We start from the raw sequence: 18,290 nt of genomic DNA, 5'->3' as shown, positions 1-18,290 counted from the left end.
GCAGCCGCCACCCCCACCGCGATGGCGGCCAGGAGGCCGCAAGGCAGCGCCAAGGGGAAGCCCGGCCGGCGGCGCGCAGGTAAGCTCCGAAAGCCGCTCCCCCCCGCCCCGCGCTGCGGACTCTCCCTTGTGCCCTCGGGCCAGCGCAGCGGCTCGCCCAACTCGCTGTTGGGGGATGCGGAGCGGCGGGGCGGCCGGCGCTGCGCTGCGGAGACGCGACCGCCAGCGCCCTGCGGCTGGGGCCGGGCCCCGGGCGCTCCGTCCGCCCCCTCAGGCCCCGGGGGCTGCAGCGCCGGGAGCCCGCCCTCGGCCGTCCGGCTACGGGGGGAGCCGCGGCTCCGGTATTTGCTGCTGGGTAATGAAGAAAATAAACTCACGGATTTCCGTATTCTTGATTTCTAGGAAATAAACGTTCAGCTGCTCTGGAAAACGAAGATGTTGCTCAGAGGTATAGTTTCTGACTAACAATACGTGGTCGTCATGTTGTTTTGCTTCACTTTGCAACTGTATTATTTGCCTGGTATGGGCTTTTTTGGCTTTCTTAGAGATAGCCAGTACCCCCTTCAGGCAGACTTGTTTGGGACAACGCTATGTATCTTTCAATTGCGTTCCCACAGTAGTTACTGTAAAGATATCTCATCCAAACATTTACAAGAAAAAACACACATGCATTTCTCTATTCAAGGTAAAAGGGGCGACCGTGGGATGCTACCACAGTAGTGAGTGACACAAGTTTATGAATCTGAACTCCACAGTTGTATTTCCTTACTCTGTACTGCCTGTTTTTTGCCAGTTTAATTTCCTTGCATACTTTCTAGTCTTCTTTGTTCACTTTAAAAACCAAATCTGAAAGATTTGGCCATAACAGATTTTTTTTTTTGCCATGGGCAGTTACCTAAAAATCCATTTGACTGCATAGAAGACTTTCAGATGAATATCCTGAGATATATTCAGATGAATATCTTTTCAGTGATTTGCAGGGACAGGACAAGGGGTAATGGCCACAAGATAGAGCACAGGAAGTTCTACACCAACACGTGAATGAACTTCTTCATGGTGAGGGTGACAGAGCACTGGGACAGGCTGCCCAGGGAGGCTGTGGAGTCTCCTTCTCTGGAGGTATTCAAGGATGCCTACATGGGCAGCTTGCTCTAAGGAACCTGCTTTGGCAGGGGGGTTGGACCTGATGATCTTTCGAGGTCCTTCCAACCCCTACAGTTCTGTGATTCTGTGGTATCATTGATACTTGGTAAAGATACAGCTGGAGAACTGTATATGGAAGCTACTCTCTGTGTCATTCAATATCCTTTATGTTACAGGAAAGCAGCCCTGGAGGCTGCTACTAGAAAGAAGATTGAATTTGAGAAAAAAGCACTGCATATTGTTGAACAGCTCTTGGAAGAGAACATTACTGAAGAGTTCCTTCTGAATTCTGTATGTGCTGCAAATTTTTACACTATTTTATATCTCAATGTTCAACTTTTTAAGTTCTTGGACTGATTTGCTGAAGTTTAAAGTAGACAATGTTATCCTCTCTCGTCAGCACTGATTGCCTTATTTTCAGGGGTTTTGTAGTGAAAATATGCTGTAGTTTTGTAGAACTGTATGTATTTTTGAATCCTCACTTTATTACCTTTGTTTATATCCCCATGTTGTGGACTCAGAGGTGAAGTATAAAAAGTTAGGTCCATATCATGTCCTCTGTGAATTTAGACAACGTTACTCTTTACCCCACAGTTCATCCTGGCAGCACAGTTTTTGTAATACCACTGGTATGAGGATTGATATGAGGATTATTCCTGTTAAAGTTGTAAATGCACTGGTAGATAGGTTTACATAACATATAAAGAGAGGAAAATTGTGAGAATAGGTACCATACTAGAGGCAAAATGAGGCTGTTGTATATATAAGAAGTATCCGTGTCTTTCTTTTCCTATGAGTATTTATCTTGTTACTGATTTTAGTTTGGAGGTTCTGAATGCTGTTTATTAAACTTACTTGATACTATTATAAAATGAAATGTATTTATTTACTTATTAGAAGTTTTGAGCATGAAAAATGACCTTCCAATATCTGTTGTTGAACTGTTATCATTTCAGGGAAAAAATATTACTCCATCTCACTATAAAGACGTTGTTGATGAACGGTCTATCATCAAATTATGTGGTTATCCTATATGTCAAAATAAACTGGAAAATGTAAGTTGTTTTTTATTAATGCTGTTAACATAAGAACGTCTTAGTGGTTTTTATATTCTTGCATTTTTTTTTTCATATTAAAGTTAAAATATTAAACATAAATAAAAATACTGTTAAGTAATGGGCCAGATATCCTGTTGTTCCATTCCAGTTTAAGACTTCTGAAGTAAAAAGTTAAACCTGACCTGTTGACAATCATTGCTGAACCAGTTAGCATATTAAAATACGTGCATTAAGAATCAAGTTTTATGTAAAGACATGACAGAGGTGACAGTCTTGCTGATGAAAGTATATCGTTTCAGGTGCCAAAACAGAAGTACAGAATTTCAACAAAAACTAACAGAGTTTATGATATTACTGAAAGAAAGGTATGGTACCAAGCTATTTCTATACTGTATTTAGTATTGTTTCTACATTAGAAATGCATTTTGTAGAAGTATTCATATCGTGGCTTGATTCAGAACCAGCATGTTCGGATCTGCTCTTTGAACTTTTTTGATTATGTAGAACCCAACACAGGCTTGTTTCGGATAATGAAAGTGCAAAAAGGAGCAGGGGGGTGTGGAGGAAAAGAAAAAACTAAAAGTGATTTGTGGGGAATGGGATAGACCTGTTTGGTAGGTTTGGTTTCTCACATAAATTAAAAGCTTGATTATAAGCTGAAAAAGAAATATGAATTGGTACTTAAATTTCACAAGTATGAAAAACAATTGATTTTGTCAATTTCTTTGAGTATTAAAGATGTTTTTAGTCATATTTTACATACTGCTTTGTTTCCAGTGCTTTTGCAGCAACTTCTGCTACAGAGCATCTAAATATTTTGAAGCTCAAGTTTCCAGAAGTCCAGTATGGATGCGAGAAGAAGAAATGTAAGTGTAACCTTATATATTTGTAGTTCATTCTGAGGATGCTATTTTCTCTATCCAAACTGTGATGGTAATTAATTAGTTGCAATACATCCAAATGGTTAGGCTGAAGCAAAGGTAACTGATGTTAACATGTTAGCTGAGTATGGTGTCAATTTCAGAAGTGTTGTTGCAGTATGGATTACTGCAATTGACATGACTCAGTTCTGCTCATGACTACTCAACAGACACAACTGTGTTAGTTTAGAGGGCAGGCTAGTCATATATAATAATGATGTCCTGGTAACTTTAAAATTTCTTGTGATTGGATTCTTAAAAGACACATAATATAATGTAAAGAATTAATTGATCTTATGTTGGTACAAAAGATTTTCTAATTCTAGCAGAGCATTTGCATTGGGCTTAAAGTTAGACTGTGAAGGCTTACACCTGAAAGCAGATTATAAATGAAGAGGTTCTTTATCCTGCATAAAACTATAATTTCAGATTGCTCATTTCCTGCTGTTAACTGCAATACATACTTTGGAAGACTGTAATGTGGTTCACGTTTTAATATGTTGACTGGTTCAAGAAACATAGGCTTGCAAATAATGAATTGAGCCATTGGGTGTCACTGTTCAACAATAAATACTTGCCTAGAGAACGTTCAGGTAAATTTATTCATTTTTTCATTCTCCAAGACACTACTTTTCATAGTACCCTGGTTTTCAACAGAATAACCAAGCTGAAATTATATATCTGAGCTCAGTTTCACAGATCTGATCAATCATGTGAAATATCTGATCAATAAGAGTAGTGGTTTAGAACAGCCTGATACGGTAGGTAAAACTGTTTTCTTTGTGAAATATTTAAATAAACTTACCAGTATTATTGTGGTATTGTTATTTGCTCTCACTAAAGAAAGTGTTTATTGTTAACATTAAAAGCACACAGTTCTGATATGCCTGACATACTTAATTATTTATGCTGGGGTGGGTGTATTTTCCAAAACAAACAAGCAAAACAAAAATGCAAAAAACAGGTATTGCATGGCTAGTTATGTCTGTTTGCATAATCACATACATTTGCACACATTGTATGTTTACACATGAGAATATCTGAAATTCTTGTGAAAGAAAAATCTAAAAACCTTAATTTTAAACTCTGAAGAGTAAGTTTTTGGAATTAATAATTTAAATCATTTTATGGTATCGTCTTTAGTTTCCAGACTCAGTTCACTCATATGACTGGTGCAGCTTTCATCTTTTTTAAACCTATTGGTTTTTATATATATATTGACTGAGTTTAAGGTTTTATTGCATTGACTTTATTCAGTGCATGCTATAAAGGTTTCCTTTCATTCATAATGCAGGTGAGAATTTCAACATTCGGTGTTAGATAAGATAAATAGCGTTATGGTGTTACCTTATAACTGAATAGAAGAAGATGAACTGCAGTTAGAATTTTGGGAAGAAACCCATCATAATCTGTTTTGTAACAGGTCTTCGAGCTTCTGGAAATGTTTTGAACTCAATTTTCCTAAAGCAGTATAACTGTAATAGCCTAATTTTGAGTGAATAAAATTTCAAATTAAAAAAAAAAAAAAAAAAAGATATCCTGAATAATCGTATTTTTTTCATGAATTTGGAACATTTTTGTACAAACTGCACAGAACCCTTTTTACTACAGGGACTCTTGTGACCAGTCGAGGATATGAGTATGTTTAGCTTCATGAAGAAGAAACCAAGGGGTGATCTGAAAGCAGTCTACTTGGGCGGGGCGGCAAGGAATGCAAAGATTACAGACCCAAATTGTTCTTGGTTGGTATCAGAAATCTTAACAAGGGTGACTATTAAGCTTACTGTGCTTTGAACAGAGGATGTTAGACTAGAACACCCTTAGAGGTCCCTTCCAGCCTTAACTGTATCTTCTGTGTGTATGTGTATTTCAAGAGCATTGATTTAGCAGAAAACTCTTCATTCTTTTTCTTTTTGCAGACCACCAGATATAGAGCTGCTGAAGGAGGGGCAGAGGTACACTGAACAATACTTTATGTGCATTTATAGTTACAAGTATTAGCATCATATAAGATAAAGGGAGAATATTTGATTTCATGTGTTATAGAAAAGGCCTTATTAGAGACTACACAAAGAATTATTTGTCTCTTTTTTTTTCCTTTTTAATCTTTGTGATGCTAAGCCTGCATGTTTGACCTGTATGATTTAGTGTACAGCTGTTCTTGGCCTGTATGTTGTAATTGAGTCTGTTGAAATCTGAAACAAATACACTGTTTGTACTTTGCATATTTTATACCATCTATTCTTTAAAAAGAAAGTGGTACCAATTATATGTGATGAAAGCTTCTGTACTTCCTATTTTGTAACATTGATATCTGCTAGATTAAAACCATGTTACTCTGTCATCTCTCTGTACCTTGCTGTGTGTATTATCGTTTTGTTTGTTTTCTCTTGCCATTTCACGGCCATTAGATGGCAAACTTATATATGTTAAAAGAGCTCTGCTGGCCTACTGTGTTCATAGCTATGTTGAGATGCTGATCTTAATTTGGAATTGCAATTTTTTTTTTAATTCATTATGCTAAGTTTAACCTCATTTTGTTGTCTTTAATAATAACTTACTATTCTAATTGCCAATGAGCAACTGGGAATTTATTTCTCTAAACAATGTCTGTACTTGCCATCTTGATTGCAGAATGTCAAAACTCCTTGCATTTAAAGGCGCATTTAAAGACTTTTGGAAGATAAATGATTTATAGAGCAAGAAAGTACACTTACTCTATAAGGGAAAATGCTTTGTTTATCTTACATGAGAAAGAAAAGCTATTATAGGTAACACCCATTTCTTACTTCATTGATGGCTTATGTTTTCTGTTACAGTGGCAAGTCTGGAGAAGAGGTGAAACTACGTGATGAAGCAATTAAAGCTTCTGACATTGAAAATCCTAGGCTATCTTCAAAACCATGTGAATCTACTTCTCATGACACAGCCAGCGACAGCAGTAGTGATACTGAACAAGAATTTGTTTCTTCTGTTCTACCAGGAAATCAGTCAAGTTCAGCTAATCTTGAACAGCAATTGCACAGCAACAGCATCCTCAAAAAGAAACATATTCAGAAAGCCAATTCCAGCCCTAAAGCTGAAGACTTGGATGTCGTAGAAGCCACTGAACAACTATCTAATTGTAAATTAGATGTTCAGGATGAAACGCATGCTTGCTCTGTTCAAAATAACGTAACTGCAACACCTTCAAAAAAAACTACTCCAGGAACATCAGATGCTTCAGAAAACTATGAAAACACCTATAGCGGATCACAGATAGTTTTTCTAGGTGTGAGCAAAAAAGGGGCAGAACGTCTTACAAGAATACTAGCTAACTCAAAACAATATAAAGAAACTGAACAGCGGGATCCAATTAATTCCTTGGCTGCTAAAGGCAGTTTATTAGAAGTCCTTAAGCAAACACTTACTGAATGGAGAACTGAGGAAACTTTAAAATTTCTCTATGGTCCGAACTACATGTCTTTATGCTCATCAGAATGCAAATCATCTGCCAACCGAGAAAGTGAAGAACTTGATGAGGATGACTTAGATGCAGCTGATGATGTTGACACTGTTGCAGCAGGGGAGTCTGAAAACAGTTTGAACTATTCCTTACCTTATACAGGCTCAGGTGGAGTAGCTAAGCCTGTGCCTAGTTACGAAAAGTTAAAAGAAGAAACGGAATTCCTAGAACTCCGAGTAAAAGAGTTCTATAAAGGGAAGTGCATCTTGGCTGAAGAGGCAGCGACACATGCACAAACAGAGGAACTTCCAAGCAAAGACAAAGTAAGTGCCCATGGGATAGTGTCCACGCTATTTAAAGCCTGCTTTCAAGCAGTTATTACAAGCTTTTTGTCTCTGTAAGTGGATATGGCCAAGGTACCATCAAACTATTAATGTGAACTAGTAAAAGGAAGGTTGACTAGACTCAAAACAATCCCATCAGGTTGAGGAAACATATTTTAGGTTGAAAAAGAATGACTTTGACTGTTTGGGATACATTCAGTTCTGACAGCAGCCTTTCAGTTTGTGAAGCCTGAGAGATTAATCCATTTGCTCAAGCAGAGTTTGATCATGGACTGAGGCAAGCAGAGGAGGTACTGGTAAGCTGGGATGGGAGAGGAGTTAACTGTCTGAGCCCTGTGTAGTTTTTGCAAGAGAATGGGTCAAGGAGCTATAGCTGTTGTAATCTCAGCAGAAAGGTCAACTACAACTGCTGTCATCACTTCCAAGGCCTGTCCTTGCCAGCACCTCTACATCTTATAAAGACTGTACAATTGTTGTGTTGCATAATTGCAGTGAGGTGAAGCTGTTAAAGAATCAATGTAAGAATAGTTTATTGGCAAGAAAAACTGGTGATTAAAGAGAAAGAAGGACTAGGGCTTTTAAGAGTTTTTATAGCGAAGGCTTTCTCTAAAACTTTGCCTTGGAGGGCAAGTAAGGAAGGTTTATGTAGAAGAAACAGATCTGTCATAAGACAGAATAGGCCTTGGCTGAAGGAAGAATGATATTTTTCTCTTCCCCTTTGATTCATTAGATAAAATTTATATCTATATTTTTGCCTTTAATTCACGACAAGGATTGGATTTCTTTCTTTTTAGACTAGATCTCTGGCATTATCTATTGTTAAAATTCTCTGAGTTGGAGCCTGCTGATTTGTTTACATATGTTGCTGTAACCTATACATTTTTATTTTTTTTTTGGGGGGGGAAGGGGTCTGGAGGGTTGTAGACCTAAAGAAGTATAGACTCTATAGACCTATAGAAGTATAAACTCTGAGGTTTCTCTCTGACCCTTCCAGTTCAGGCAGGCCAGCTGTTAGCAATAAGGTGGTCTTGTCAGTACTGTAAAACACTGCACTAACTGTGCTAGGTACGTTGTACAGTTTGTAATAGCATCTGAAGCTGCTTTTGCCTTTAAATATATGCATCAGAGGGCTTTCACAATGCTGCTTCCTGTAAAATAAAACTATTGCATTGCTTCTTGTAAAAAGTTTAAACATATAATTTTGAAGGAATTTACCATTGAATTAAAGTATCTAGCATACTGCTTTGCAAGAAAAGAGGAAAAGTAGGCTAGCTGCAAACTGTATATGGGGTCAAGTCAACCAACGTTCTGTTGATAACTCATTGTTTTTTTTCTCTTTCTTTGTTCAGAGATGAGTTTTCCTATGTTTAAACATTTATTGATAATCTGTAACTATTTTGATGCATAGCCTGTAATTAAGTATTAGGTTATAATTGTTAAAGGTTTTAATGTTGTAATACAGGATGATGAACAGCAAGATCTCACGTTCCCACTTGTTGATTCAAATGCACAAATGCAGATTAGAAAGCGAATCGTCCTTGAAAAACTAAGAAAAGCGTAAGTATTCTTTACTTCAGTAAATAATCAAACTGAAGTTGGTGCTCATTCATCAGCATTTTAAGTAATAAACACACTGTGCAAGGATATTCTGGCCTTTTTCTGAGTGGCATTACTCATAATTTATAATCATTATTGCCCTAAAGAACTTATTTCTAAAACATTTCTAAGTCATCTCTGATAAAGCAGCAGATGTCGGTTTGCACAGCCTTCTGAGGTGGATGTCAGAATCTCACTGCTAAGGTGTTGTCTAACAGAACCTTCTCTCTTCCTGCATGCACCAGAACTTGTAGTTGACAGCATTCATGGCTGGCAGGACAGCATGGTCCCAGTCTTTAGCACTTGGCAGAAGGCATGTTGTTGTGCTGTTACATGGGAAACTTCTGTGCTTTCTCAATCGAAATGTTGGTGCAATTCATGAAGCTTAAAATAAGAATGTGCTTTAAAAAAAAAATAATCCACAGCACCCTTTTTTTATCAGTCTCTTTCTTTTCACATATCTGGAAACACCCAAACTATCTAATTTCTTGCAAGTTGTTTAGAAACAGATTCTGATGAACTTAAAATAGGAACTGTAAATCAATATTATCTGAACATATAAATATGGAATATGTATACATAAAGTAATAAATTATTTTAAAATAGCTGTGTATACTGTATGTAATTTTTGTATGCACTACACGTAGTTTTCATTGTGGTAAAGCATTTATTTCTTGGCATGTTCAGATGAAGCCAGTGGGAATATGAACGTGCACAGCAGAGTTACTGTAAAACATGCAGTGATATAGAGGCAAATAGAAATCTTGATTCTTCCATCAGTATCAACACACTACATGCACATGTAAATATTCAAATGCAAGAGGATATTAACTATTAAATAAGTAAATAGAGGCAAAAGTTTCTTCTTAAATCCACCTCTGAAATGTGAAGAGTACATGTATAAAGTACATTTCCAGCACTTGTGGATATGGAGACCTAGTTAAACAGTGTGTGTGTTTTGTGATGTGCTATATCAAGTTTTACATGCAGTCAAGTAGAGAGGCAATCTGTTTTTGAAAATTTCTGATTGCCTGTTAACATCATGGTTCTAGTTACCAGGCTTACAATGGAGTGCTGTATCCTCTTTATGTAGTATAAGAGCCTACAGTTAGCAGATAGATTCTCTGTGTAAACCTCATTTAGGCGTGCAGTTTTTGTACTGTTATTTCTGTTATTTTTCAACCACATGAATATAAACATGGAAAGCATTTATGAGGCCTGGAATTGTAATCCTCATAACACAAAACTTTTTTTTTTTTTTTTTTTAAAGAATGTCGTATCAGAACTGATACGGAAGTTAATAGAGTATGCATGTAAAATACAGTTAATTTCTAATTCACTTTCACACTAAACTTGTTATAAGCAAGCTGTTTTAAAGTGAAGGTATTGCCCAAACACCACTGAGAGAAATATGAAATATAAACATCATGCCAGATCTATTGCACAAAAATAACCCCTTTTTTTCTATTTACTTTAATAAGCTCTGGTAGAGAAGAAATTAAAAACTTGAGGAAAAAATTAAAAACTGGAAAACATATATTAACCAGTGTCTTTTGCCTTCTAGATTACCTGCAGTTTTGGGCCCTCTTCAGATTACTCTAGGGGATGTTTACACAGAGCTAAAAAATCTTGTGAAAACTTTCCAGTAAGTATTGGTTTTTAATTCGAGATTCTTCTTGATTGATTGATTAAATAATTCTGTTGAATGATTTGTGATTTGGTCTCAGAGAAGTTCCCCCTGCAGATTTTTCCCTTTTATGGCTGTGTGTTCATGTAGGTAATGCCACATTCCCTGTGGACTACTGAGCCCTTCCTTGTTCCTGACAGTGGCTGGGTCACCAGGAGTATTTGCAGATTTTTAAAAACTAGGCCAGTGGTCTCTGGAGGATGGTGGTGAGTCTTTTAAAGGTTCTGCTACCTCATCACTTCCTATTAAGCGTGAGTTTGTGAGATCTGTCACTTTCTTTTGCTCTGGCTCCTTGTAGCTGGACTAACTGGTTTTAATGTGATTAATAATTGTTACCACTAACTTCTACAGCTGGGAAGGCCCAGCTTGAGCCATCTTGCCCATTTCAAGGGGAAGTAGACATAGTGTACACGCCATTACCACAATTAGCAGCACTGAACAGGGTATTTGGAAACACTGGGACTAAAGAAAAGAGGGAAATCAGAATTGTGGTAACTTCTCTGAACGTTTTTAGGTTTTGTTTGGGCCACAACTCCTGCATCTTGACGCATTGTCAGGAAAAGGAGCAACAAGAGTTATTAACTCTGTGTATGCTATCACTCTTGGAACTTCCCCCCCACCCCCCCCACCCCCAGTAAACTGCATGATGTTTACATGTGAAATTACCAAAGCTCATTCTTATGGTATTTGCAACAAGAAATCTAGGCTTTGGTGAACAGAAACCCAACTCCACCTAATTCCTCATGATTTATCTGATATCTGGAAGAACGCCACAAAAACACAGATCTCTATATATGTTGGATATTTTTTTTACTATGGAAGATAATAATTTCCTTTTCCTTTCTGGTGATTCTGTGCATGATCTCTTATTTAAGAGCTCCTGGTGTTTGAACTTGATTATACAATTGCAGTCATTTAATTGTGATTTTATTTTAACAACACTGAAACTGGGAAGGATATGTCTGGTTATACTGGAGCAGCATCTATATGCTGTATATATACCAGTTCTTTGAATGAGGACTTTCTATCTTAAAACTTTGTGCATTTTATTTGCTCTGTGGTCTAAATGCTTAGTAGTGATAGAATTGGAAAAAACGATATTTGGTCTTTTTCAGTCTACTTCTTGTTTGTTTAAATTTAAAGGAGGAAGGTTACCTGGAGGTTCCCAAAAGCAGAACTTATATTTCAAATTACCTTTGAATAGCAAAAATAATGTGGCCTGATTACCAGGTTTTAAAAACAGTTTATAGCAAAGGAGCCTTGAAACCAAAACGGTCTTCTAAAAACATAGATATACACTTAAAAACATGTGGATTTACAAGATGGAGCCAAACCTAATTAATTTGGGTTTTGATCCAAAAATGTTATTGTTAGTATCTCTTAGTGGAAGTATGTGACCTGGCTAATGTAGCAATAATTTCGCTATTTTTTTTTATTCTCCACAGATCTATTTCTGATTCTTCAGATAACACTGAATGAGTTGATTTTTCAGTCTCTTTTGTTAAAGAGTAAGTTGAAGGGAATGGTAGTGAGTTCTTGGAGTTCTTTTACTGTGAAGATTCCAGACAAATTGCTTAGAAATTCAGCTTTTTGGGAGAAGGGTTGCTGACAACAATTGTGAGCCCTACACAAGAATTTTTATGTGCCTTTATGTACATCTCACAATAATTGGAGTGCTATTGTTGCTGATAGTAAAATAATATGAAAATACAGGAAATAAGTAATAACTTTTGAGCCCTTTTTCATTCTTGCATTTGTGATACAGAAGAGTCTGCTGACAAAACAGGAAAAAAAAAAGTTAGCTGTCTAGAAGAAGGCATAGGTTTGAATCTCCATTTCTATACTTAAATATAAATTTACTTAATGAGTGGTCTCTCTGATTTTAAGTTGAATGTATTAGCAGGGATTCTGAGATTTTTTTTTTTTAATTGATATTTGTTTGAAAGGTTTAGAAATTTAAAAGTTACTTTCTTTGTTAATATGGTTAAAATGCTTAATGACTATGGAGGCAGCCCTGACAAATGCTGGTGCTTTTCATACTAGAAATGTTTCAGGCTGAAGAGCTTGCTGAAGAGGGAAGGAGATAAAAACACATGGCAATAGTAGAGCTTAGCTGAAGAAGGGTAAAAGAGCATGTGGTGAACTAAGCAACAACAATTTTCAGCTCCATTGGTTTTTAAAGGAACACTTGCAGTTCAGCCTCCTTTGGGCAACATTTTAGTCAATCAGCACTGCTGGGAAACACACTAGAGGGATCTCAGGAGACATTTTAGAATGGTTAGAGCTCTTCCCAAACAGAGTCCCTCAGTGCCTGTAAGCTTTTGTTACGAAAACTGAGATGTCAAATAATTCTCCAGAGTGTATAAGGGCACTTTGTTAAAAGATCAAGACAAAATTAGCTAAGAATTGAGGCTAACTTACTATGTTCGTGAATGTGTGATTTATTTTATTTTTTAAAGCTTAATGTTGTATATTAAAAATAGAATTTCTGCTGTATCTTATGGTTGTAAATATTTTAATTTATTTTATGGAGCTTGTTATTGACAATGAACTCTCGCAATGCCAGTGATATAGCTGTTTCTTAAAGATGTGTTCATGATTTTCTATTACAGGTTTTGTCTTGTTTACAAGACAGTATTTTACCTTTTAAAATATGTATAATAAGTGTATGTTATCTAGCCTATACTCACTAATAGGCTTTTGCTTATTACCCTTTATTAAGTGGAATTTAAATTCTGAGTTTCAACTCAGCAATAGTTCATTGTAGTCAGGTTTTTCTGTGGAAATGTGGAAGTACCAGATGGTCGATGACCTTTTCTCTTCAACACAGCAGATTATGGGTTTCCACAGCTGAAGTGCCAGTGCAGCACACCATTATAGCCAGATAGGATGGGATGTAACAGTGTTTGTTAACACATCTAGAGTATTTATTCTGTGTTAAACCTGAGCTAACTTGTGTTAAATCTTGATCAGTCAGAGTAATTAGTGCAGAGCTGTTTCTAAAGCGGCAGATAAAAATTAAATGGGCTTCTTTTAAAGAAAATTTAAACTTAAAATAGCAGGCCATTTTTGCTCAGGATCAACAAACTGAATTATGCTTCAGCATGGAAATGTGCTGTTCTTTTTAAGGGGGTAGAGGAGAGCTGGTTTTTATGTTTAAATTTTTCTAGGTGAAGCTTGAAGCATAGATTATGTTTGTTTCATATTTGCCTGTGCTAACCTGAGTTAGTTAAATAACAACTTTGCCCATATTAGTGCAAGTTTTTGAAAAATTATAGGTAGCTGAGCTTCTCTAAAGTTACAACTTGAACATCTTCATCCATGAAGCCTGTCTCACAGAACAGGTAAATGGCCAAACTAGGAGGTCAGGTTCTTGAACTGACATTAATAATATATTCCTACATCTAGGAATATAGATATGTGAGTGAAAAGGCTGCTTTGTTTGCGAAGATGCTGACAGCTTTACCTTGCTACAAAGTTCAGTTGTATAAACAAATGTTTAGAAAAGGAAAGAATACTCAGGATTAGTTTATAAATGGTTATAAAGAAAATACATTTAGCAAAGTTTATTTTATACATGTATTAACCAGTTGCTTTTTTTTTTTTTTTTTTTTTGCATCTTTTTTGTAATATCTGATGCTGTGGACCTCGTCAAGGGGAGGAGGGGAGGTGTTAATTACTCTGCACAATAATCTTTTTGTCTATCTGCCATTTCCTGTTGGACTGTGTTCCTGTTATCAAATTGTTTCCTAGAAGTCTCAGAAAATGTAATCCTGCTGAGGTGCTGAGCACCTGCATTGCTGAGAGTTTCCTTCCTATAAAGTCAAGTTTCTTGAAGTACCTGTCAAATTCTAGTGTTGGGCTTTTATGGATGTGTTTAAATTTGCTGCCACTGCAAGTACTGGTTACAGATCAGGCCATCGTTGCTAGTGGAGTTCTGCTAGCAAAATCAGCAGCTGACAGAAATTGAATGGGAAGCCAACCAAAGGAAAAGAAGTAGGACCAACTTGCGTGCTCTTTGTGTGTCATTTTTGGGTTTACTTTTTTGTTTACTGCTTACTTCAACCTTGGACTCCTCTGTACTCCCAAAGCTTCCATATCAGAGTTGACTTTCTTTGCAGGCTGGGTTCCAGTCAGGTTCTGGGAGGAGATTCGAAAGGGAATTTGTCTTCATCTTACTTTTTAGTCCTTTATTTGTCAATTCCTGCCTCTTTTTGATTCATCTGCTCAGTCTGAGCTTCTTCATACAGCATTAGAACTGCTTTGTGGGTCCTGTTGCCTAATGGATGAGGGAAGCAGTTAAGTTCAGCTGTAGTGCATCTTCCGACAAGCAGTGCAGGGGCGAAATACAACACTCATAAACTACCCACACAGCTATTTGGGAGCATCCAGGATTCTTGGCTTACCTGTCCATTACTACAAAGCCTAAGAAAGTAGAGATGTTCTCTTCTGAAAAGTTGTATATTGTTTTCTTTCTTCGGGTAGCTGTGGGAAAATTTTGTAGTGTTTTAACATTTCCATAGTATGTGTATGACAGAAATCTAGTGACCTTTTTCTCCCGTCTTTCAAGGATCGTTCTGAAGTAACAATTTTGGCCAGAGGCAAGACAAAGAATTAATGAACCATTTTTACAGAGGACTCGCGCTTTCCTGTTTTCTGAAAGCTTTGCTCTTCAGAGGCCTTGGTGTTGACACACAGCTTGTTCTTGAAAGTGACTGCCCTTCCTCTGCTCTGTATTATTTAAGGGTTCGCACCTGTAGGTTGCCAGCTTTAGTCTGATCTGCCTAAAATCTGTTTGTTTTTGTTTTGTTTTGTTTTGTGTTTTGTTTTTTTTTTTTTTTTCAGTTGCACAAGACAGGTGTTGTATTGAAAGGCTGTGGAAGCCTCACTTCATCCAGTCCAGTGACAGGTGCATCAGCAGATCCGTACCACCACATGCTGCTGGCTATCTGTGTCTTAGGACTACCTCCTTCATAAATAGCATATTGGTGGCAATGACTAGTGTTGAGACCTGGCCAATCAATACTAACATTGAATAAGAGTTAATTGACACAAATAGCTGCATCTCTCAGTTTGTGTATGAGAATGACACCTTCCAATGCTCTAATCAATAATAACTCCATGTAGAGCATTGAAATAAAGCTGCTTTCTCTATTTGACAGAGTTTTCCCTGGTGATTTGGATCTGTCTCTTCCATTGTGTCTTATCATAGCAGATTAACTGGAATGTTACATATGAATTGCCTGTCAAGATGATTCCATCAGGCATTTCTTGGTAGTGTTTATCACTGTCATCAATATTGAGTCAAGACCTTCAGCCTTTGTTTGTTTTCCTTTTCTATAACCAGAAAAATGAAACAACTTTGTTGCCAGCTACTGCCATTAGCTATTTCAAATAGTAATTGGTAAACATGCATCTTCTAATAGCAAAAATAATCTGTATTTGTCAAAATTATTGGTTCTAGTTTGACATGATAATTCCTATACATGTAGTATAATACACTGCTTTTCCTTTCATCATTTAACAAAACTAGGGCAGTTAAGGTACTATTTGAGTAATCGTTGCTTCAAAATCTTACTTTGGTTGGAAGGCTTGGAGATTTGAGGAGGAAAACAGGATAATATTGCTTTGTTCATTACTATTCTTAAAAATATTTTTTGAATATATTTCTGAAAAAAGGAAATGATCCTTTAAAACACCTTCATAACTATTTTTAATGATTATTTTGAATATAACTGGGTAGAATTTTTAAAAAAAAAAAGAAAAGAAAAGTTGAATTTTAACAATGACAAATCTTACTGAGGGAAGAATACCCTGGAATTGAATTTGTTGTGAGGTATTTCATTTTATAACTCGTGTTTGGAGTAAGGACTAAAAAAAAATAAATAAAAAAAAAAGACTTAAGTTCCTACTCTAGAAATCTAAATGTCTAAATGATCACCTTTGTTATTTCTGTGCTTTGGGATCCCTTGAGTACAGTAGCATTCTGGTCTGCTTCTGAAGCTGAATTTATCATACACCACCAGGAGAAGGAATGTGCTGACACTCTGAATGCAGCCGTGTCCTAGTAAGGAACTAGAGGCACAGTTAATGTTTGATTTTTTTTATTACTATTTTTTCTTTTTGGAGCTAGTATAAGCTGTGTCATGAGCATGTGTCTTGCTACCATAATGATCCCTGGTAAGGGATCTGGTGATAAAGCCCCTATGGCTAGGCTGCCAACTTTTACAGATAATGCTGCCACGTAGCTTTCCATATGTGACTTCTAAAAGCATGTATTTCTGCCAGTTGCCACAGTTTGCTGAAAACTTTAAGGAATCATGTCTTCCTTTGAAATGTCTAAGACAATGTCTCTTCTCCTAAACTGAACCTTGAACATCTTATAGAAACGTATTCTCCTACCTCTGCAGTGGGTTATGTTCTCAGCCCTCACTGTGTCGCCTCTCATAATGAACACTGGTAAACAGCCCCTGATGGAGCAGGTGAAATACCAATTTTTAGGAAAGTGGTTTACTCACAGACCTTTTAGCAGCCTCCCAGCTTCACCAGTGTCTGTAGACCTGTGTTAATGACAGGGCTGCTTCTTCCTGTGTCTGAATTTATGCAAGTCTATGGAGAGGAGAAGCGGAGAGCAAGAAGGAAGCAAACATATTGAGGCACTTACCCATCAGTATTTCTGCTATGTGGCAGCACCTGTGTGAATAAAATTAATGCTGCCAGCTTTTTTTGGATGCCTACATAGCCACAGCTTCTTTTTGAGATGTGACTTTTCCATAAATTGCTCATATCAAACACATGCCTAAATTCAGCTGTAACAATTGACACATTAATTGTTTTAAGTCAAATTAACATTTGAGTTAAAGAAAATGTCTTACTACGAAATTATACAATGTGAGTCAGTGGGTATGAAATGTAGTGGTCTTGTTGTTGAGCATCTGTGTGGTTCTTGATTCACACCTTTTCTTGCTCTTTTATCTCCCTGGCTCCCATTGCATAAGTTAGAATTCTAGATTTTCATTTTAATAACAAGGATCATCAGAGTACTGTCCCCCACTATCTTAAAATCCAGTCTATTTCCGCAACGCTAGCTTTTACAGCAAATCTGGATCTGAAACTAACAGGGGAAACAGTGTAGGAAGGCCCATCTTCACATAAAGTGTATGTGTGGTTCCTGAGAACATCCCTTTGGGTGTCAGGGACAGTTGAGCCCTCACAGCGGCCAAGACTGTGAATTCAAAGAACTAGCTTCTGTTCAATCTTCCCCATCCAGCTTTCACGTGGAACAAAGACAGATATTGGGACTTCTACAAATCCTTCGTTACAGGATATGAAGAAACATATCCTGAAAGTTGGTACCTTGATCAGATAGAGCTGTAATTTCCACATCTCTGCATACTAATTCTTTTCACAGATAGACTTCTAATTCAGCAATTAAAATTTGTTTACTTTCACTTTGAAATGTGCTGATTTTTTTTTTTTAATTATTATAGGTTAACAAACAGAAACATTATTCACAAAATGCCTGAATGGACTCTAATTGCTATCGTTCTGTTATCTGTGTAAGTATCTTTTAATGTCAAATATTCTTATACACAGCTGTCTTAACTGGCCTGTTAAGATGAGATTTAATTTTCAGATAAAAGAGAGAAAATATTTCTTGTAACTGACTGGGGGAATCAACAGAAATATTTTTTTATGCAAATTAAATGAATTATCTGGAACACCAAGTTAACAGTGGACAAGCTTAATGTTATTTAAATATATATATGTATGTATATATACATATGTATATATGTGTTTTTAAAGAAGAAGGGTGGGAGGAAGGAAGAGGGTATTTCACTTTCTTCTATTCAATAATGCCGGGCTTTCTTCCCTTGTCTGACAGTAGGATATAATGACACGCATTATTTGGATGCAGCATAGTTGTTATACTTTCTCATTTTACTTCTAATTCCTTAAAAGATTTCATTTTCATAATTAAAGTCCAATTACAAAGTCCAAGATATGACATGCTTCTACTTGTGTTTATTTAAATAATCTAGCAAATTTGTTTAGCAGGGGAAAGCTTTTTAATCAGCTCTGACTTCCTGAAAGCAA

At 36.7% G+C, this 18,290-nt stretch overlaps 1 protein-coding gene across 2 annotated transcripts in view; it reads left to right on the top strand.

Annotated features, from left to right (window-relative positions):
- The first annotated feature begins 9 nt into the window (after positions 1-9).
- Positions 10-18,290, top strand: part of RPAP2 (RNA polymerase II associated protein 2) — a 36,249-nt gene continuing 17,968 nt past the window's right edge. The window contains exons 1-11 of one of the 2 annotated variants that reach the window (XM_084291093.1): positions 10-79; positions 403-448; positions 1,320-1,434; positions 2,100-2,198; positions 2,501-2,566; positions 2,979-3,067; positions 5,041-5,076; positions 5,941-6,889; positions 8,373-8,467; positions 10,071-10,151; positions 17,684-17,752. In XM_084291093.1, coding sequence (XP_084147219.1) covers positions 22-79; positions 403-448; positions 1,320-1,434; positions 2,100-2,198; positions 2,501-2,566; positions 2,979-3,067; positions 5,041-5,076; positions 5,941-6,889; positions 8,373-8,467; positions 10,071-10,151; positions 17,684-17,752 — 1,703 coding nt within the window. In that variant the 5' untranslated portion in view covers positions 10-21. Of the gene's footprint in view, positions 80-402; positions 449-1,319; positions 1,435-2,099; positions 2,199-2,500; positions 2,567-2,978; positions 3,068-5,040; positions 5,077-5,940; positions 6,890-8,372; positions 8,468-10,070; positions 10,152-10,283; positions 10,369-17,683; positions 17,753-18,290 lie in introns of those variants that run through there. The other variant, XM_084291094.1, reaches the window with a different exon arrangement.

The sequence above is a fragment of the Netta rufina genome (genome assembly GCF_964035555.1).
Source record: "Netta rufina genome assembly, chromosome: 8".
Lineage (NCBI taxonomy): Eukaryota > Metazoa > Chordata > Aves > Anseriformes > Anatidae > Netta > Netta rufina.
Note: the sequence above shows the minus strand (reverse complement) of the source record. Positions and strands in the feature narration are given on the sequence as shown.